This window comes from Syngnathus floridae, chromosome 4 (assembly GCF_059516105.1).
Source record: "Syngnathus floridae isolate MCC-2025c chromosome 4, RoL_Sflo_1.0, whole genome shotgun sequence".
NCBI classification, from domain to species: Eukaryota; Metazoa; Chordata; class Actinopteri; order Syngnathiformes; family Syngnathidae; genus Syngnathus; species Syngnathus floridae.
Window position 1 is genome coordinate 7,409,103 of NC_142416.1, and position 22,699 is coordinate 7,431,801.

Below are 22,699 nucleotides of genomic sequence, written 5' to 3' on the forward strand. Positions count from 1 at the left end.
ATTGTATATATACTGTATATATACGCTTCGTGTTACCTAGGGGTTGTGAAAAAAGGTGTCAATTCATTTTAATATGATGTGCCGATAACATAATTTCCATTGCGCACAAAGATTCATGATGGCTTGGCAAGTGGATTTGTCTCAAACGGATTTTGACAAAAACAATGAAATGGTCATAATAAAAAACACACGTCTTAGCCGTGCATTCTGCATAAAAGTTGGTTATTTCCCAGACTACAAATATTTTCCAAAACACCACATGGCCATTTAACAATGCTCTTTTCACTTGGTAAACATCGAGTCTGCTCTTCTTTGATTTTGTGACACCATATCTCATCACGCGAGAGGAAGAAGCGGTGGAAGCTCAAATGAAGGCTTGAGTATTAACAGCCAAAACTGTTGCAGGAGGAACTTTGCTTTACACAAATAGTCTGAACACAAGGATTTACAATTTTTAAGTGTCACTGCCAACGAATTAGGGAAGCATACTTCAGTAAAAATTGGGAATCATCTGCCATTTCTCAGTGAGACTGGATTTACTTGTTACAGTCCTCTTGAAATACAATACAGAAAAGTATTGCCTGAATTATCTAAAGTGATTCAGTTACATTTCATTTACCGTCCCGTACACTCTTGGATCTTTAGCGTGTGTATAGACAGTCTGGAAGACTTTTGAAGGGTGAATTTTTTTTTTGGTGTGTGTACTATTCTTTATTATTGCAGTCACATTATTTTGTACTGCTCCATGGATCACTGATTTCCTATTTCTCAATTATCCAAATGACGGACCCAAAATGCTTTGTCCTTTCCCTTAGTTTCTATCAACACATTGACTTCAATCTTATTATGACTACATGAAAAAAATATTTCTGGAATTGTTCTGTGATTAAAACACAATGGTGGATTTTCAACACCAAAAATATTTGACAGGAAATCTACTTGCAATCTACATGCCAGTATCGTGCATATATTGTATACACAGATACAGTATTTTTCACACGATAGAAGTTGAATTACATACAGGTTTCACATCCATCACAACCTGTGTAGGTGTGCCTACTTATGCGTTTGCACATCAGTTATGGTAAATGGCTTTTCTTCTTTTTAGAGTGAGAAGGGGCATATAACAGAGTGATGAAAAGTTCCATCCCAGCAGTCAAGACAGGAACCATACACAGAAATGAGACTCTTGCAAAACTTGCTGCCTCCTGGGAATTGAAAGGAGCCAAAAACTGCTAACCATTTTGGTGGAGGTCTAGAGCCATTTCAATATGATGCAACTGTTGTAACTGGAAGTGTGGCTGTGATGGCACATTAGCATTTACTACTTGCTGTGTGTTGTGCTATTGTTCTCAGACAGAATTTGAAATGTGAAATTGTGAAATAATGTTTCATATTGCTCACAGTGCAAACAGAATGATGCTTATGTCTCAGTAAGTTTTTTTTCCCCCACATACCCTCTCCTGTCCTGGATGTTCCTAAATCCAAATCATCTCTGGTTCCACTTTGGGAGTCAAGGTATGTGGCAGGCACCCAGCCCTGTTCCTCCGCTGTGCTGACAAACCACCAACCTTGAAAGAGATGGAAGAACAAAACAAAACGGATTATAAAGACAAAATCAGCTGTGTTGCCCATATAGTAGCTCCTAAGATGCAAGTCACTGAATAGCAGATCTGCTGCAGCCTTGCGGAGAGATATAGCAATACACACAGCATGCAAATGACTCATGATTCATAAAACTAACTTAATATCTGACAAGTCCCGAATACTATTATTGGCAAGTGGGGAGGGAAGGCATTAGTAACGTGGCTCTTGGTGCAAAAAAAATATTGTGACTAAAACGCTTTGGTGAGCAGTGTAGCCCATTTTCTTTAAAAAAAACAACAAAAAAACAACAACATGTATTCCACATTTTGTGTTGTCTGATGCAATAATCTGATTCAGTCGATAGATAGGGCAAATGTTAGATTGTATAACAATGAGAAAATCTTTGGTAAAAAAAATGCCTCAGTTCACGCCCTCTTGGCATGCATGCAAAAGGCTTCGTTGTGTGTTTTCTCATGTCGTGTTTATTCAGTTAGTGCATTGAAAACTGCAGAAACAGTACCTTGGTTCATTTATTTCTGCTCAACTTTATCCCCATGTCATAAAAAAGAAACTGCAAACTGCTGGCAAGTGTTACGAGGAAGCCAAATTACATAACAGCTGGAAAAAAAAGATCTAATAGTAATTAAACATGGTGGACGTCTGTGATATTTATTGCTGCGTAGTTTTGTTTGTAGGACTCTTCTATCTATCTTCTATCTTTGATTGCAAATGTCAAATTTTGCAAGTTACAAACTTCAAGTTGTAAAATATGCAGCTGAAAACAGTAATTGAGCAGCAGAAAGAAAGTTTGGAGAACCGTGATGTACCAATGGATTACTATTTCAAGTGACGTCAGTGGCACCGCGCAACTACCGGCATCATTCGCAGTGATCATTTCTAAGTGACACGGAGGATAAAGAGTTTAAAGGAATTAAGGATTTGGAGTGACATAGAAGGTTTGAAAAACTATTATGGCTTTTACGCACGCCCGGTCCTACTCTACTGAGTCGGGGGCCGGCGCTCGGCCGAGTGGCTGTCCGCGAACGGTGCATGGGGCTCGGACATGGCCATTACGCACGCCCGGTCCTCTGCCATGGAGCTCTCGTGCTCTCGTGTCTGGAAGTCCACGCCGCCACATGCTTGGAAGTTTGTTTTGTGGAATAAAGAGCCGTTTACCAAACCCACGTCTATCCTTGTACTTTGTTAACGCTACAATATAGTTATATACTAGATCTGTGGAATAAAGATGAGGCTGACGTCAGGGCGCACGCGCGGCGATATTGACAAAGGACGAGGAATTTGATCGATGGATTTAATGGATTTAAAGTGCACGGATGGTTTGATAATATTATTGCTTATATTATAGTTATTTGAAATATAGTTTATCTATCGTTATATGAGCCTGTGGAATATTTTGAAGTGCAAGCGCCCTCAGCCGCGCGCAGCCATTGTTGACAAAGAACGATCGATGGATTTAATGAATTGGAGTGACGCCGATGGTTTTACAAACATGTTATTTATGTAATGGTTGTCCTAAATCACTCTATATGTTACGTCAGGCCCGTTCTCAGCTCCTCATTTGTGTTTGTCACGTTAGCATACCTATCGTTTAGCCTGTTGCTATCGTATCGAATGATCGAAGGATTTAATGAATTGGAGTGACACCGATGGTTTTATAAACATGTTATTCATGTAATAGTTCTCCTTTATCACGCTATATGTTACATCAGGCCCGTTCTCAGCTCTTTGTTTGCGTTTGTCACGTTAGCATACCTATCGTTTAGCCTGCTGTTGCTATCGTTTAGCCTGTTGTTGCTCGTTCATGACCGTTTTTGGTGTGGGATTTTGTCGAATAAATTGCCCCCAAAATGCGACTTATACTCCGGAGCGACTTATATATGTTTTTTTTCACTTTTTGGGGCATTTTATGGCTGGTGCGACTTATACTCCGGAGCGACTTATAGTCCGGAAAATACGGTACGTGTGTTTGATTACTATGTATGTATGTATGTATATATATATATATATATATATATATATATATATATATATATATATATATATATATATATACACATAGCAGTGGCATATTGACAAGTTTGTTTGCAATTTGTGGAGTCAATCATGCGACGAGTTAGAAGAGCATGTCGCGAACATAGAAATTAAGCATACGGTACATGATTCTCCCACTTCCCTCTCCCACTCGCCATCTCCCACAGCCCCTCATTTCGCATGTGCCTACTCCTATAGCAAGTTGTCTCACTTAAAGATTCATTTTACACTTTACATATATTCTTATGGGAAAAAATAGCACCCACTTATGAACTTTTTGACCTACAAGTGTGATCACAGAATGAATTAAATTATTAAGTAGAATTGTTCACACTCATACCTACGGACAATTTGGAGTGGTCACTCAGCCTACTATGCATGTTTTTGGAATGTGGGAGGAAACCGGCGCACTCGAAGGAAACCCACGCAGCCACAGGAAGAACATGCAAATTCCACACAGTAAGGCCGGAGCCGGAATCGAACCAGCACCTCTGAACTGTGAAGCGACGTACTAACCGGGTACCGGTTGACAATGTTCATATTGTGCATCACTACTCACGACCCATTATTATAATGACTGCATTGTTTGTGATCTGCGCTTTGATTAGCATATGGAAACATTGCTCATAGGTGAAAAAAAGCCGGAGCCGATGCTTTAATTATTATTATTTTTAAGAATCAACTCATTTAATCACAGCCATTTTCACTGGTGATACCCCTACAATCCCAGTCGTTTTACTGGATTTTGACTGAGTGTTCTACTGCTGGAGAAACATGATAAACACACGATTAGACTCTCTTCTTTCAGCAGGACAGTTATCTACTGACATTTTCCATTCTTTAAAATAAAGAATACAAACTTTTTGTAAAAGAATGTGTTTCAAGCATAAATTCAACTTCAACATTACATCCATCCATCTTCTTCCGCTTATCCGGGGTCAGGTCGCGGGGGCAGCAGCTTCAGGAGGGACTCCCAGACTTCCCTCTCCCCAGCCACTTCATCCAGCTCATCCCGGGGGATCCCAAGGCGTTCCCAGGGCAGCTGAGATACATAGTCTCTCCAGCGCGTCCCGGGTCGTCCCCGGGGTCTCCTACCGGTGGGACATGCCCGGAACACCTCCCCAGGGAGGCGTCCAGGAGGCATCCTGATGAGATGCCCGAGCCACCTCATCTGGCTCCTCTCAACGTGGAGGAGTAGCGACTCTACTCCGAGTCTCTCCCGGATGACCGAGCTTCTCACCCTATCTCTAAGGGAGAGCCCGGACATCCTGCGGAGAAAACTCATTTCGGCCGCTTGTATCCGGGATCTCGTTCTTTCGGTCACGGCTTGTGACCAGAGGTGAGGGTAGGAGCGTAAAACGACGGGTAAATTGAGAGCTTTGCCTTTTGGCTCAGCTCTCTCTTTACCACAACGGACCGGTACAGAGTCCGCATTACTGCCGACGCTGCACCGATCCGCCTGTCGATCTCGCGCTCCATTCCTCCCCTCACTCGTGAACAAGACCCCAAGATACTTAAACTCCTCCACTTGGGGCAGGATCTCATCCCCGATCCGGAGAGGGCATTTCACCCTTTTCCGATCGAGGACCATGGACTCGGATTTGGAGGTGCGGGACCCTCATCCCGACCGCTTCACACCTGGCTGCGAACCGCTCCAGTGAGAGCTGGAGATCACGGCCTGAAGAAGTCAACAGCACTACGTCGTCTGCAAAAAGCAGAGACGTGATGCTGAGGTCCCCAAACCGGACCCCCTCAACGCCTTGGCTGCGCCTAGAAATTCTGTCCATAAAAGTTATGAACAGAATCGGTGACAAAGGGCAGCCTTGGCGGAGTCCAACCCTCACTGGGAACGAATCCGACTTACTGCCGGAAATACGGACCAAACTCTGGCATGGGTGATACAGGGACCAAACCGCCCTTATCAGTTGGCTCGGCACCCCGTACTCCCGAAGCACCCTCCACAGAACCTCCCAAGGGACACGGTCGAATTCCTTCTCCAAGTCCACAAAACACATGTGGACTGGTTGGGTGAACTCCCATGCACCCTCGAGGATCCTGCCGAGGGTGTAGAGCTGGTCCACTGTTCCACGGCCAGGACGAAAGCCACACTGCTCCTCCTGAATCCGAGGTTCGACCTCCCGACGGACGCTCTTCTTCAGCACACCTGAATAGACCTTACCAGGGAGGCTGAGGAGTGTGATTCCCCTGTAATTGGAACACACCCTCCGGTCCCCCTTCTTAAAGAGGGAAACCACCACCCCAGTCTGCCAATCCAGAGGTACTGTCTCCGATGTCCACGCAATGTTGTAGAGGCGTGTCAGCCATGACAGCCCCACAACATCCAGAGCCCTTTTACATGGTACCGTTTTTTTTATTTTTTATTTGCTTTGTTTATTTCGGCATGTACATAAAGAACACACTTATTACAGATTCATCTGTTTGCCATGACTTACTTCTCGGAAAGGGAAACAGGAGGAAGCAATTTTGCTCATCTAGTCCCGTCCCAATTACAACCAAGGTTTCACTACCAGACACACAATCTAAATCACTGCAGCGCAACCTATATACCACCATATACCATGAAGCGAAAACAAAATAAAAGCATAGATTTGACCAGTATAACATGATTTGAATTCAGCAATAGCAAATAAACTAGAATTTTGAATAAAAGTTGAAAACAAAGGAAAACATAAATTTGACCAGCATAACATCTGATTTGAATACAGCAGTACCAATATAAACTGGAAGTTTGAATAATAATTTTTATTAATTGTTTTGAATACAGCAATGGCAGTTGATTTTTTTAACATGTTTTAACAGTTGATTGGATACAACAGTAATATGTTTTAACACTGATTTGAATACAACGGTGACAGTTTAATCAATTTCCAGAAGGTTGGAGTCACAACCCCAAAGGCACCCCGGGCATCGTCCCCACCGACAGGCGGCACTTGCACCGACCGATCACACAGCTAATCGTCTCCCTAATCGTCTTTAGTGACAGCTCAAATACCTATAATGCCTTTCCTTCCATAAAACAACATGCACTACTACTAAAAGGACCTTTTGAAAATAATAATGATTTGTTAATTAAATTAATAACAAAATAATAAAAAAATAATAAAAATAGTACTAAATGATTAAATAATTAATCGTATAATTAATAAATAAAGCAAAAGAATTCATTTGCATATAAAAATTTTGAACTAACTACATACAGAAGTGAGTGAGTTGTGTGCGCGCGCATGTGCGTGTAATAATTCACACAGCAGACAAGCCTGAGCTTCAGTGAGAATCTGTCACACCCTTTTATACAACATTAAATGAAAAAAATGTATACACGCCTCCGGTAGCCTGGGAGTAGGTTGTTAAAGACGTATGTACTATATGCCTTTGATATTAAATGAGTTATTATGATATATAAATAAATGTTCAGCCATTATTGTAATGTAGTATATATAAAGCTGTTGGACAGTGTGTGAGCGTATGTATAGGACCGGTGCAGCAATTCACTTCCATCCCGCCCTTTCCACACATCAGCAAGAAACAGCCGAGCCGGCCGATGACACTCATCAGTGGCCGTCAGAGGCTGTAAAATGACTCAACATAAAATATGATGTTTTGCTTTTGAGAGGTGCTAGACCTTGCAGAAGTGCAGCCTCCAAAGGGAAAAAGATAGAAAATGGGAGTCAATGGGCGAATACACGCACTGACAGATTTTTCAAGGAACGACCTCACCTCTAGTGAATTGCGCAGGTCAAACCAGGAGCAACGCTTTTTGGTCAGCACTGGATTCCTCTGAGTTGCCCTCCAATGACATCCATTCTTGCTTAATGTTTCACATATCGCAGATTTGTCAACAGAGATGTTAGCATGCGCCAGAGATTTCGGTAAAGCCCGTATTCCACTGAGGGAATACGTTTAAAGTGTTCTTGAAAGTAGGACATTTGTGTTCTCATCTGGGATCGTTCAAAGTTGCAAACATTCTGAAGACGTTCAACAATTTTAATGTTTTCCCTCGACGCAAGGAACTCTTGAACATTTAAGTCATCATCTGATGAATATTTTTTCTTCATCTCATTGAGCATTACGCTCTTGCTAGTTCTAAAATCGCTTTCTTGTTCGTTCTTACATCTTTGTGATCTTGTGAAACTATCAGTCACGGTCTACGTGCTGTCCAATTGAAGTAAGCATAAACAAAGAACACAGGGAATACCTGTATGTTGTTCTTGCCCATTAACATAAACCGAGAATGCATCAGTTGTTGACTTGCGAAAACTAGGCTGGGGATATATCCCAAGATGTATTTCATGCTATTATCAAAAAATGGCTGAGGTCTCAGTTTTACATTTGTTTCCCTCCATTTTGTTAATGGCGGGGTTCACAGCCATTTCAATTACTATATAGAGACGAGTTTTCTTAGGACAACATTTAAAGGACCGCACTTGCCAAGTTCACAAGACTCTTCATTACAAAGCAACAGCTGCTGAATGTTCTTACCTGTTAGCAGAGTGGTACTACGCAGCAGTAGAATTGCATCCAATAATTTACAGGATCAACAAACTGATAAAATATTGCTATAATGACAGAGGAATAGCTACACATAACCTGCCTTGTCTGACAGTGTGAAAGAAGTAAGAAGACCTTTAATACAAAGCATAAAAAAACACTGTTATGAAACAAAGATATATGCAATACAGTAACAAGTTATAACACAGTAACAAATTAGTGATCAGTAGACCTCATAAAGTGCTGCAGCACATACAAATTTGTTTGATTATATTACTATCACAATAAAGACATATGCAATACAGTAACAAGTTATAACACAGTAACAAATTAGTGATCAGTAGACCTCATAAAGTGCTGCAGCACATACAAATTTGTTTGATTATATTACTATCACAATAAACTATTAGCGTAACAGCAACAACATATTCCAACAATTATTGAGACGCTACCAGTCTAACAGCACAGTACAGTATCATGGTGTTTGTGTCACTCTATGATGGATAAAGTTGTCATTAGCCCACAGTTGTCTGCACATTAATAGATATAACAGTGTGCTGATAAAGCTTCGCTTTCTGCTACTCAACAACAATGAATCTATTAAAGCAACAGCAATCGGGTTGAGCCTCAAGTGGTTAGCAATCTCCACTCAACTGTATTTATGGAGCCCTTTAGAACATCCACCACTGCATACAAAGTGCTGTACATGAAGCAATTAATAAAAATAATTAATAATTCAGACAGTAAAAAGCACAAAACGGTAAAACCAAAACCAATTCTCATTCTGAGGGAAAAGCCCCAAAATAAAAATGTTCAAATGTAAAAAGGAGGATTTTTTTGGAGCGCTCAGTGCTTAGTTTCAAGTGCTCCAATATGACACAAAGGTGCAGACCGCGACATTGGGGTGAGTGAACTATATTTATCCAGAGCACACGGCAGGAATGTTTGATGTTCATTTTTGGGCCACATGTCACACTTCTGGAGCATCCTTTCCAAGAACACATCATTTCTCTCATCTCTCCAGGACACATTTAGCCACACTCGGGATGATTCACAAATTTGATTTCGTACAGCAGCTCACAAAATGTGCAATAAAGTTCACACGCTCAGAAGAGCCACACAATCAGACTTTCTTTCCAACTCGCAGCTTTAGGTTCATTTTCAGTGCTTGTTTTCAATGTGGACTGAAGTATCTGGGACTTTTTTGTGACAAAACAAGATTGAGCTGTTCATCTTAACCCGTGATGCTAATCTGCATTGAACCAAGCAGTAAAAATATGGATTTGGATAAAATCAGGATGAAGAAAGAAATATGATGCCTACATTGTTAAATTCATTCTTTAGAAGCAGTAAAAATATGGATTTGGATAAAAATCAGGATGAAGAAAACAATATATTGCCTACATGAAGTCATTCTTTAGAATACATTAACTTCTCCAGCAATGCCACATCCCTGCAGCAATTTCCATGTGCAGCTGCTTTACTCTGTCAAGCTTCCTTTTGCTCATGTGACACAAACAAGAGAAACATTGGAGACTGGTTCAATGATCTTCAAACATCACTGTCTGAGACTTGGAATCATAGAAACTATTGCCTATAGATAAAAGCAGAGTTGCTACATAATTACAAAAAAAAAAAGTACATATTATATATATTATGTAATAAAATATGCAACAGGTGTTATCTCACAGTGTCAGGCACAATCTCTGTCAGTGAACCAATCAATATGAATCCATCATGAAATGATGTGAAAAATTTTCTGACAAGCTCTGTATTCTGGCTCACAGTCAGTGTGACAACCTGAGGTGATCGCACAATGGTGACACAATCGTACCATGTTTAGAGCCTGAAATTCAATTTAATAGACTTTTCATTTTGGGTCATGCAATGTGGCTTTTGATCAAAACTGTAAAAACACACAGCATAGAACAGCAAGTTGATACTGTATATGAGCCACATAGCTGACATATCCCTACTTCCTCTTACACAGAGCAATGTCTGTTGGATTTTTCCAGCATAGTTCTTGGTAGAACTACAGCATTCTTGGCAGGAAAATAAGACATCAGCAGTTGTTTGGAAATATTTAGCAGTTGAGTCAATGGAGTAAGTTAAAGACACAAGCAAGCCAACAACATTCATCTAACTACAGCACAGAAAGTTTTGTTTAGCTCTGATGGAGTCAATACCAGAGCAACCGCACTTGAGGGATCTCATAAGAAAGCTGACTACACTGCAACTGAAAAAGAAGTATCACAAGCATTCACACCTTTCCTTTCCAACTTGATAAGTGTAGAAGCTGAGTGTATACTGCATGCACGTGCAGGTCACCACATTCACAACATACAACAAATCTTGATTTAGACTAACTTCTGTACGGATTGAAATTGGGGTTACTTAAAACTAGTAATGGATATTGGAATTCTCAAAATGCAAAACTCAAACACGGTATGTATAAATAGATTAAAATCAAGGTACTCACCACTTTCGCTCTTCTCAATCACATCCACCGTCTCACCGGCCTTGAGGCTGATCTCAGAGTTCTCCTGTCTCTCGTAGTTGGCCACGGCCACATACTGCTCCAGTACCATAGGCTCCAAGCTGTCAATCCCTGAGTAGAAGAAACACGCCGTCAACCACCTGCCTGCTTTGACAGTCCGTGCAAATCTGCTGCTTCCAACTGCAATCCTGCCTCTGTGCACCCAGTTTGTTGCCATCAGCCGACCCCTGCACTCTGTCACCACGTTTCCTCCCTGGCCGAGCGCAACATGAGCTGTCGAAACTGCATAGTTCCAAACCTGTAGCCATATGGCTGACGCGACCGCCGGCCGAATGCGAAGCAGAGGTGCATCGAAAGGATCAAAACAACAAGAGCCAACTCAGCGAGAATTTTACGAGAAGTTTCATCTTGCGCCTAAATTGAACTTATGACCTGAACCAAACTGCAGGTCAATTTACAAAAAAAAAAAAAAAAAAGAAAAGCCGCAAAACAGTTTGAAGGGAACGCTGGAAAATCAACAGTGTGACCAAGAGGAAAAGCCTCCCTTTTCTGCTGTAAGGAACCAGTCCTGGACAGAGAAGGGGGGTGAAAACACCAATCATGTTAGTCGACAATGCTGGCCTTAAATAGAAACATATGAGACTACTGCAGGAGAGGGGGACAGGAAAAGAATCTGGATATGAGTTTATGGGAAACAAAACAAACACTTTCTTTTGTTTCAGTTTTAGACTTTTATTCCTTCTCTCTGATTTTTAACCTCTTCACTGGAAATGTACACCATGTATATAGTTTATAATGTGTGTAAGCCACTCAAATGTGTCAATGAGAAGTCAAATACATTTTTTTGGAACATTTTTGGAAATCAACATTCAAACCGATGAGCTGTTTTTTTAAGCAACAATGTTTTTGTGGGTCTGTTGGAGTTATGAGTTATATTAAGAAAACAAAGTTTGTTTTCAATGGATTCAAAAGATCGTAAGACCTCAGAAATTGAAACCATGCAACTTTGCAATTTTGCACATACGTATGTAAAGTGACTCACTAAGATATGGAGTAACAGAGATCTGATCAAAGGAACTGGAGTAGATTTTGTATTCAGAGCAGTATGTCTGGAAAATTGGGTATACTGGTGCACTCACCTCATCAATGTAAATATTCATATTCCTACGATACCACAAAATCATTCTGTGCTCACCAAGTTCATTAAATTAAAACCGTTTAAAGGTAATTAATCAATTGTATTGATACTAAGAAATAACACATTGGCTTCATGTATGGTAGACAGAAAACAAAAGCATGTGCAACTTGCCTCTGCATGTCTCAAACAATCTAAGTGTTGTGATTATTGTATGGAAATGGGTAAAGTTGCAATCAAGTTGGGCCATTGAGGATATATTTACAGCTTTTGAAAGAACAAGAGCGCAGAATAAGAATAAACTGTGACGGACAAAAGAGGAGGATGAGTAACAACCTCAACAAGTCTAGTGGACTCTATTTTCAAGCCTCACATTGTGTTACAAAGAGCAGATTTGCTCATTTGTTTATTAGCTCTCCAGATATTATTAAAATTATTCTGAAAATATTTTCCTCATGGAAACTTCAAATTATTTTAAAACCATTCGTATTTCACTATTGGGAACAGGAATTCATAAAGCTTTTGGGTCCGGGAACCCCTTACAGTGGAGATATTTTACCAAGGACATGCCCATAACACCAATTGCATCCACAACTGTTTACCATGGAGAAAAGTATGGCCAAACTAGTATAAAAAAAATAAAAATAAAAATAAAAAAAACGGACATAACAATGGTGCTGTTGGGCAGAATGTTCTAAAACCATCACTTTTCAGGATATCCAAAAGAATTACATGTTTCTTGTTCCATTTATATTGCGTCATCAAAGATAGCAATTGATTTTCAGCATTTAAAATTGGGCACTAATTTCTAGACTGACCAATAAAATTTACGTTTCCCCCTATGTATTTTCAATAAAAGAACATCGGAAAAATATTTGTATTAAATGACAAAGATTAATTTCATCAGATTCACTAACAATAAGCAATAGGAATCAGCAAAACTCAGGTGTTCATTTCACATTGGTCGACTTTTTGGCTAAAATGTTACTGAATTTAATTCAATCCACTGAGTCATTTTGCATTGTATCATTCTTAAGCAACCATTATCTTTTAAATAAATCGGTAACTGCGAATAATGATCCCAATTGAATCGTTGATAGAATAAATTATTACACTCCTGGTTTATTCCCAAAAATCCAGGTAAAAGTAATTCACAAAACTGTGGCCAGTTGGACATCTTGTCAAGTTTCACATTTCACCTAAAAGGCTTCTTTATCATATCTAATACCCCATAAGGACCCATTCACACCTTGAAAGGCCCTGTTTTTTTCAGTCAGGTAAACGGACTCTCATTTACTCCATTAGCCACTTGGACATATTTAGGGGATGGCTAAAAGCTACGTTTAAACAACAACCTTGAAAACTCATTTTGCTTTACATTTTACGTACAGAGAACAATCAAAACAATTTACAGTAACATACATTACCGCCAATGTAGCGAGCAATGTGCTTTTGCAATGACTGCTCGTCATCCAAGAAGAAACTGGTCTTGCGAGTATGTCAGTTGGTTTACATGTGGTTTACAATTATGCCTAGTGTAACATCGCTCTCCTGGACAGAGTATCAGAGTAAATGTCCACTTTGCTGGGGAAGTTTCATTAGCACAAATGCACTTGTCTTTCCACACTAGAAGTATAAGATGAGCAGGTGTAAATACAATATTTAGGGTCACTGAAACTTTCTTTTGTTGAGCCTCCTTGCAGAAAAACGCATAGATTACTGAGTAGATAGCCATTGTAGTAAAACTGACCAAAACACAAAGGGGGGAAAATGTGTATGACAAATGCTGGACGAACTATAGCTTCTTCCCACATTCCAAAACGCACGTTAACTGAAGACTAATTTGTTCATAGGTGTAAATGCAATTGTAAATGTTTGTCTATAGTATGTGCCCTGAAATTGGATGATGAGCACTCCAAGAGTATTTACACTGCCTTGAGGCTTACGTCAGCTGGGATAGGCTTTAGCTCACCCGCAACCCTAATAAGGACAAGCAGTATAGAAATGGATGGAAGGTGTACCCTGAACTGTATGAACTGAGCAGGAAAGCTTGAGCAGTTGTTCAAACTATAACCTTAAATGCATTAACAGGAAAGGAAGATGTTTCTTATATATGTGAAAATGAAAATGTTTGATATGTTTGAGAAGCCGGAAGGTCGGTCCTGACAATGTGTGGGACAAAGAAAATATCATGAATGCAGACATTTCCCAGTATTATTATTTTAGCTCAACAATTAACGATGAAGACTGATATTTATTGTGACAGGTACAGAATACCAATGAGGGCTTGCAACTATAAAGTCCCTTCCTACTGAGTGGAGATTTGTCAGTAGGCAAAGTAAAGTCGGTTAAAAAAAGGGGTGGGTGGCGTAAGATCAAAAAGCAGATCTACGTGCAAAGAGGATTCAAAGACAAACACATCTTTGAAACAAATGCAGGACAGCAAATTTCACACGTTATGACACTGATAGTTATTTGTACTAGAGTTAGGGTTTCGTTCAAAACAGTTGACGGACCCAAAAGAAATGTATTCATATTTGGAATGATTGAATTTCGTGTGCTGTTTCACAATGTGTAAGTATCAAGACACCTGACAAAGAAAATTAATTGAGAATGGATGTCAGAGCTATACAGTGTGCACACTTCTGGGAGGACTTTCTACAAAATGTGTGAACATGTCTGTGCATTTTTTTTCCCTCCAATCATCCACAATGACATTTGCAGTGACAAAGGTCGCGGATGTATGACAAGGGAGCCTGGCTCACAATTACAGTAATCCTTAAGAGGCTGAATGGGACTGGAGTCTCTACACCTTTGGGTCAAGTCAATTTGATTAACCCGGATATTGTCGAGGGTGTCTTGGAGTACACTCACAACAAAACCAAATGAATGTAAGCGCTTGCATTGTGAAGTGGGGCACAGCCATGGCCTCCCTAGATTATTTTCACAAAGCTGCAAGTGTAGAATTGTTCAAAATATCAAATGAGCATTACGAGTTCCTAAAATGCCCAGCCCGCTATAATGTGAAATATGAGAAACATAGTGGAAATGAGATTCAGTTCCATTTGTCCGTCTTTCTTGAAGAATCTTTATTTATGCACCTAAACCGGAATTACATCACAGACTGTGCTAGCGATAGGTCGGGCCTGGGCAAACTACATCCACCCACGACATAGCCTCTGACCTGCCCTCGAAGAACATGAAGTCGAAATAAAAGTGGTGAAGTTGACTCATAAATATTAACCTGTTTAACTTTTGTTTTTCATCCTTCTTATGACACGCTTTATGTTTAGCGTTATTATTCGACACGCTGTGCTTTTATTTTGGTGGATTTCCAGTGGTTAAGGATGTGCCGAGTCATTAGCGGTGGCACGACTGTTGAAAAGGGGCAAAAGAGATTATGTGTGATCGTGTGTCAGATTGGAAGTCACATGTTTCCATTGCTGCTGTACAACGTTAGGGACCTTACGGATTATACCGACTATATAGATGTCAGCACCCGGCTGGGATGAGACTTGGTTGGTTGATTGATTGATTGATTGATTGATTGATTGATTGATTGATTGATTGATTGAAACTTTTTTGATCCAACGTATTTGTTTGATCTTATGGACGTAGTGATCATTTGTTTTTTGTAAAAGTAGGCATTTACGTTTGTAATTAATTTTTTGCAGCGCTTATGATGTTTCCATGACAAATAAACAAGACATCTAAGAAATAAAATCTGTGTGGAACATCAGTCAGTATGCTTCACCGTTGTCTGGCTGGGTTTATTACAAGTGGTGCTTTTATTTTTATATGCATCAAGCAAGCCAAAGGTTTGGTTGAAGACCTGGTGAAATTTTCGCCATATCTAGTTACTTTTTCGACACCTCGAGTGACTATTTTTCACAAAAGACTCATGAAAACCCCAACAGTGGTCCTTATTTTAGCAATGTTCTTATTTCCTATATGGTAAAAGGTAAATGGACAAAGGTTTTACCCTGATAATATGCATATTAACAGACTGTGCTTAACTGAGTGTATTATAATTCATCATTGTGTCATAATATATTATTGTCAACAATACTATAGTACCACTTTTTGCCTGCTTACGCTCAAAAAGTGGGAAAAAAGTATAGAGGGGATTTTTTTGTGAATGTTGATTAAATATGTAGTTTTGATGATGAATTTTGACTGCTAATAACTTTGTTTGAACATTGTATTTCTTTATGTGTATGTGTGTGTGTGTGTGTGTGTGTGTGTGTGTGTGTGTGTGTGTGTGTGTGTGTGTGTGTGTGTGTGTGTGTGTGTGTGTGTGTGTATATATATATATATATATATATATATATATATATACTCTCTCACACACACACACATACAATGTAATATCAGTTTAATAAAATAAGACAATTTAATGATTATGTTAAGGAACGAAATTCATATTAAACACAGTTGAGTTTAGCACGTTGAGGCTGGTCCACTGGTGCAGCCAAAACCACCTGGAGCTGAACCCGCTCAAGACCGTGGAGATGACAGTGGACTTCAGGAGAGACCCTTCACCACTTCCACCCCTCACCATCCACAGTAATGCTATTCTCTCCACAGACACCTTCAAGTTCCTGGGATCCACAATCTCTCGGGACCTGAAATGGACCAGCCACATAGACTCTGTCCGGAAGAAGGCCCACCAGAGGCAGTATTTTCTGAGACAGCACAGGAAGTTCAACCTGCCACAGGAGCTGCTGAAGACCTTCTACACTGCCATCATCCAGTCTATCCTCTGCACCTCCATCACTGTCTGGTTTGGATCGGCCAACAAACAAGACAAGAACAGACTGCCACGGACAATCAGGACTGCAGAAAAGATAATTAGGACCAACCCATCTATCCAGGACTTGTACTTGTCCAGGACCAGGAAACATGCAAGTAACATCTCTACAGACCCTTCTCACCCAGGTCGCAGTTTGAACTACTCCACTCCGGACGGCGTTACAGAGCGCTGTACGCCAAAACCAGCAGACACAGACACAGCTTCTTCCCCTAGGCTGTCACTCTGATGAACTCACACCACTCATCGAGTCACAGAGACATGACTGTGCAATAACATCCTGCTCTCGATGCTTTACTTTTGGATTGTCCATATTATGTGTACTATGTGTCCTCTCTGCATCCATTGCAGCCTAGTCTTCCTGGAAGAGGGATCTCCCATCTGTGGTCTCTTCTCAAGGTTTCTCATTTCCCCTAGTAAGAGTTTTGAGTTTTTCCTTGCCCTCCTGGGAGTTTAAGATCAGCGGATGTTTGAGAATAATTGTCAATTTTTGCACATGTCGTCGTGGATGTTGTTAGCTACCTAAATGTTGTACAGAGCCCGAGATCGACCGGAGTCAAATTCTTTGTTTAGCATGCTCAAACTTGGCAAATAAAAAAAGATTGATTGATTGACTGATTGATTGATTGATTGATTGATTATTAACGTTTCTTATGCGGCCCTTTTGATAAATTAATTGCTCACCCTTGTAGATGAATGTGTTTGCTGGAGTCGCTAACACGCTTGGAGGACTTGCATGTTTAATTTGACTAGATGGGTGAAAGGAGAGGCTGATGACAGTGCACATAAATTGGATGCCTTGAAAAGGCTGAAATGTGAATGAAAAAAATAAAATAAAAAAGAAGTGGGAAGCAGCTGGCAGGGCACACTCACAAACACAGCCGAGCATGCGTTCAACAGTCAGTACGTTCACATGCGTAAATCAGTGGAGGTAACCCCATATTTCAGTTTTTATTAGACTTCTCTCCTTGACCCATTTTGAAGGTGCTCAGGTTAATTAAATCCTTTGATGTGGAAGTATCCCCACTTTCAAATTGCTTAGTAGGGGGGCTTTTCCAGTTGGTGGTTAGTAGCTGAATAGGTCACCATCAATGCTTATTTTTTTTGCCATTTGTGTACTTAAAGTTTCTACTTCTAAGCCTCATGCAGTATGAACTGAATCAGCATCCAAAAATAAGTACCTAGAAATGCATCCTTAACCATGGCCTTGTTGGCACTTCCCCTCTATTATGTATTTGTAAAAGTATTCAACATTCAAGAAAAATCCTGAGGTAGAAACTGGAGAAATGCTGCTCCACTTTCATGCAAGTAAACCCAAAGAAAATAATCGAAGTATGTTCGGATCACATTTACAATCGTATGATACACAAAAATTTGGCAATTTTTTGCAATAACATGGGTATTAAATGCTCACTTGTGTCATGCAAACGTACTGATTTGACAGAGACACACAAAGCTACCTGACGCCTCTTTCCTTGGGCTGTCGGTAATGCCGTACATCCATACTGCAGATGTAAAAGAGAATGGAAAAAAAGCAGAAAAGATTATTCAGTCTGACAGAAAGAAGATGGCCATAGAATGGTAAAGCACAAGTTAAGCATACCTTGTAAACAAAAAGGGGGGTGGGGTCCCAACACTCACTGCTTTAAATTAACTGAATGCATCTGAGGGCACATCAAGATACTGTACATAAATATGCAAAAGACTGCCATTGTAAGCAAAACGCATTCCTAGCCATTGCTCTGGCTCTAATTATACAATTTTCGTCTCTTTTTCTTCTGTCTCTGCATGGACCTCAGTCAAGCGGAGATGGGCCTGAGCCACGAGTGAAATAATGACCCCTTATTCTCTCTCCACTGCCTTATTGTTCTAAAATAACAAAATACCCCTCATACAGGAAATTAAATGCTATTCTTGAAAGAAGACAAGGACAGATGACAAAATATTTGGGGTGCCACTTTAAATATCTAAAAGTTTATTTTCAAACTTAAGCCAAAACCAATCATCTTCGTATCAAGTGGGTGGTATAGTGATGTGGCTTTAATTCCCCCCACCCACCACAAAGAACAACAATAAAACAAGCACGCAACAATACAATTTTCTACAACTGCTCTGGGCAAGTGGGCAACCAATAAAATGACAAATGATTCCAAAAAATATTTAAAAAAAAAACAATCGATGATATACATTCACTTCAATTACCTTTCAGTAAAACTAAATACAATGTATAAGTTTTAGTGTAATACTAGCCAACGACTCAAATTAAATTTTTTCCCAAAAAGCCAAACTACCATAATTTCCGGATTATAAGCCGCGACTTTTTTCCAAAATTTTGGACTCTGCGGCTTATAGTCAGGTGCGGCTTATATAAGATTTTTTTCGTGATTTTTGTGATGACTTGATCACTTTTACTCTTAACACTATTATATACAGTAAAAGCTACAAAACAAATTGACAAATAACTCGTTTTCAAATCAGACGAGTAAAAACTGGTCAAATATTTAAAAAAAAAGATGTTATTAAAAGTGAAGACAATTTGCATTTCTAGTAATCACACACGAATTTGATGCACAATTTGTCTTCGTGGACCACATAGAATGATGTGGCGGGCCGTATCTGGCCCCCGGGGCTTGAGTTTGACACCTGTGCTCTAAACCCTTTCTCTTACTCTGCCATGTGACTCAGAGATTACAAAAAGCAGTGGCGCTGTTTGGACCATCTGCATTGTATTAAAACCCAATCAATCAGCATTTAAATTCAATTCTTCTGACATTTTGCTCACCAAAAACAAGTTGTAATGAATGTGAACTTTTAATGCATTTTATTCACAAGGTTACTTTGAACCTTTAACGGCGGCGCTGCGTACTTATGGATTTTACGGCCTCCGGCCTCCAGGGGGCGCTCTAGCAGGAAGCTAGCGTGAGACAAGCGAAGAAGAAATAATGCGCAGAAGAAGACGCGCTAGTTTGTGTTTACATTTCGCGCATCACGCAGAACGCGATCAAGACGGACATTACTGAAAGGAAGCCTTAATACACAAACCGTCATCATGGGGGACAAAAGAAATGCATATGATGCCGCTTTTAAGCCAAAGGCAGTCGATGTTGATGACATTATGTTGTGTCTACTCTGGAGCGTACTTATGGATTTTAACGGCCTCCGGTATCCAGGGGGCGCTCTACAGGAAGCAAGAGCGAGACAGACGAAGAAGAGATAATGCGCCGAAGAAGACGTGCTAGTTTGTGTTTTGATCGTCTCGCGCATCACGTACACGCCCGCACTCACACAAAGAGACAGAACGAGATCAAGACGACGGACATTACTGAAAGGAAGCTTTTATACACAAACCGTCATTATGGGGGACAAAAGAAATGCATATCGTTACATACTTTATACATAGTTTAATGTAATTTAGCGCTTCGTGCATGAATAAGATTAGCATGAACAGACCCTCATCACACTCGAAGAAATGCATAAAAGCGACGACGAAAGAGAGACTGAGAAAGTGTGAGGCGAAGGATATCTAACGCTATTCCAATCGGACATTAAGGAGGAAGACTTCGATGGTTTCAGTGCACAGGAGGAAGATGAAGACGTCTCTTTTTTTACTTTTACGGTATGTTTTTTTTTAACCAGCCCTGTTAGTGCTGTGCTACCGTGTTGCTGCTGTGTTACCGCCGCGTCTCAGTGACTTTGCTGTGTTACTTCCGTGTTGCTGCGGTATTACTGCCGCGTCACAGGCAGTGTTTGGAAAGAAATGTTAAGGTATCTTATTAAAGCTTTAGAAAAACTTACTGTGTCCAACTCGCGTGCACACTTCCGCGTTGCTGCGGTACTACTGCTGCGTCACAGGCAATGTTTAGAAAGACATGTTCAAGTATGTTATTAAAACGTTAAAAAGGCTTTCTATGTACTGTCTTTCTTTGTAAAAAAAACGCGTGTGCACGTGCGGCTTATAGCCCGGTGCGGCTTATGTAAGAAAAAAAAAAGAAACATCCCTGAATTTTAGCTGGTGCGGCTTATAATCCGGTGCGTCTTATAGTCCGGCAATTACGGTAATGGTTCAGTAGTTTACAAGCAAATTTTGGGAGAAAAAAACTCCTCCTGATTTTCAACAGCGCCTACACAATGAGCAGACATGGTGGTCACAAGTGCCCTACATATCGGCAACTAACCAATCAGGGAAAACAGAACATGGACACAATTGGAGCAAATATGACATATTTAACATTTTTTTCCCAGAACAATGCGAAAATGGCTCGTGCAAAATAACTGTGAATCTGCTACACACACAAACCCAGTTCTTGTAGCTTGTTAAGCAAAACTCTGTTGAAAACCTACGATGCTTTGCAGGAATATTCTACGACATTTGCTACAATCACTAGAGTCGCCCTTGTTCGTTAAGAGTGTAAGGATCTTCGCGTCACACATGGTTCCTTCTTCGCACCATTGCAGTAGGAGCTCCCTCCCAAGGAGGGAACTCTAAAAGCTCGTTTTTGATCAGACACAAGGATCATTCCAAACATCTGCAACTACCCGTGGCGCCCCATCTTATCGCAGTTAGCTCCAAGTTTACAATTCATAAGTGCTGATCTTCTGCCTTTGTCGCCACTAAAACAGTGGCGCTGGAGTGCCCTCTCCAGATGCAGGCTCTGTCGCCAGGACCCACCTCTTGGCCTTTCTGACAGGTTCAGACAGATCGCTGTCTGTGCAGCTGCAGGATTTGCTGGAGGGTGTCGCAATTCTCGACTAACCCCATATAGGTGCTCCATTCCTGATTTTCTTCACAAACAAGATACAGCAGTGAATCCTCTCCCACAATAGAGAAGTGCTTGAGCAGTACTATGTTGTAAAGACGTAATCTCCACCAAGCAACACCATATATGTGTCCTTAAAGAGACATTGTGTAAAAACGTTTGAGTTTTCAATCCCATTTAGTGGTGAACTAATAGGATGCAATGACTTAAGTGAGAAGCATGTGCATTTTGAAGCATGGAAACTACGGTGTCTCCAAGAGATGACTTCTAGTAGTTCCTCAAGTGACGAAGAAAGTGCATTGCATTTGTTGCACATGCCATAGTCTTTGATTCAGCAAATATATAATCAGGTGATTTGTCTCCTTCAGGTATCCGTAGCAGAAAGATGGTGGCGAAACATGTCAGCCTCCCATAAGGTGAGGCGCAACCTATGTAATATAAGGAGTGATTACTGCACCTACAATTATATTAAAAAAAGGATGTTGATATAATAAAAATTTGTTTTTACATATTCCTATCAAGATTCATATCAAAATAAAAAAAAAGCCCACAGTAGACATGAGCACATATTTTAAAAAATATACAGTAAAAGATTCAAAACATATTTATATACAATTGAACACAGAGTCGTGATTGTCACCCTCGCCTGTTGCACCTCTTGCACTCGACTGCGAGTGCAACGAGGGTCGGTTGCTGGAACCAAGGGCTATTACTTGCAATGGCATGCCCGTTAGGAGAGAATCTCGATGGCCATGAGCGAGCCTACGACCCACGAGAACCACAATGTGCAATACATTGGGCTGCTATTTAATTTAGTTGTATACATTTTCCCACAAGACTTCAACTTCACATCACTCACCCTCATATTGGCTCTCTACTAGTGATGTGTTCCCAACAAACATGGCTTAAGATACGCTAAGTTTAGCATTTGTTCAGATGACACAAATGAGTCTCCGTTTCCAACTTTTACACATCTTAATATGATATCTAATCTACAAACACCATGCAGTATTTTGCATTGAGCAATACTGGGTTAAATTCAGTACGTTCTGACGAGTTAGATTAAAAACACATTACCTTGCAGCTGAGTACAAACGTACTTCATGGCAAGTACTGTATTGGCCCGATATAAGACGATATTCTTTGCATTGAAATAAGACTGAAAAAGTGGGGGTCGTCTTACATTCGGGGTCTAGACATTATACCCATTCACTTGTGTGCAGCGGTAAGTTAAAGGTTGCTGATATCGACTATGTTGCTGTGATCGTGAGCGTCTTTGACACAAAGTGAGTATATGCATTTCATTGTTACTACTGCCCACTGTTGTGCCGTTTGTCCGATCGCAGTTTGCT

At 40.3% G+C, this 22,699-nt stretch overlaps 2 protein-coding genes across 7 annotated transcripts in view; both read right to left on the bottom strand.

Moving 5' to 3' along the window:
* Positions 1-22,699, bottom strand: part of LOC148398662 (SH3 and PX domain-containing protein 2A-like) — an 82,246-nt gene that overhangs the window by 12,267 nt on the left and 47,280 nt on the right. For 3 of the 6 annotated variants that reach the window (XM_088374699.1, XM_088374700.1, XM_088374702.1), the window contains 3 exons: positions 18,051-18,095; positions 10,628-10,756; positions 1,458-1,571 (listed from right to left, as the gene is read on the bottom strand). In XM_088374699.1, coding sequence (XP_088230825.1) covers positions 1,458-1,571; positions 10,628-10,756; positions 18,051-18,095 — 288 coding nt within the window. Of the gene's footprint in view, positions 1-1,457; positions 1,572-10,627; positions 10,757-10,943; positions 11,142-18,050; positions 18,096-22,699 lie in introns of those variants that run through there. The other 3 variants (XM_088374701.1, XM_088374703.1, XM_088374704.1) reach the window with 2 other exon arrangements.
* Positions 1,579-10,376, bottom strand: LOC148398663 (uncharacterized). Its single transcript, XM_088374726.1, has 3 exons — positions 8,140-10,376; positions 7,378-7,468; positions 1,579-7,298 (listed from the first exon to the last, which is right to left on the bottom strand). The coding sequence occupies exon 3, from the start codon at positions 5,228-5,230 to the stop codon at positions 4,568-4,570; it is 663 nt and encodes a 220-aa protein (XP_088230852.1). The 5' UTR covers positions 5,231-7,298; positions 7,378-7,468; positions 8,140-10,376; the 3' UTR covers positions 1,579-4,567.

Excerpts from the sequence above, each read along its gene's own strand:
- LOC148398663 (XM_088374726.1), bottom strand. The coding sequence starts at position 5,230 with ATGGTCCTCGATCGGAAAAGGGTGAAATGCCCTCTCCGGATCGGGGAT.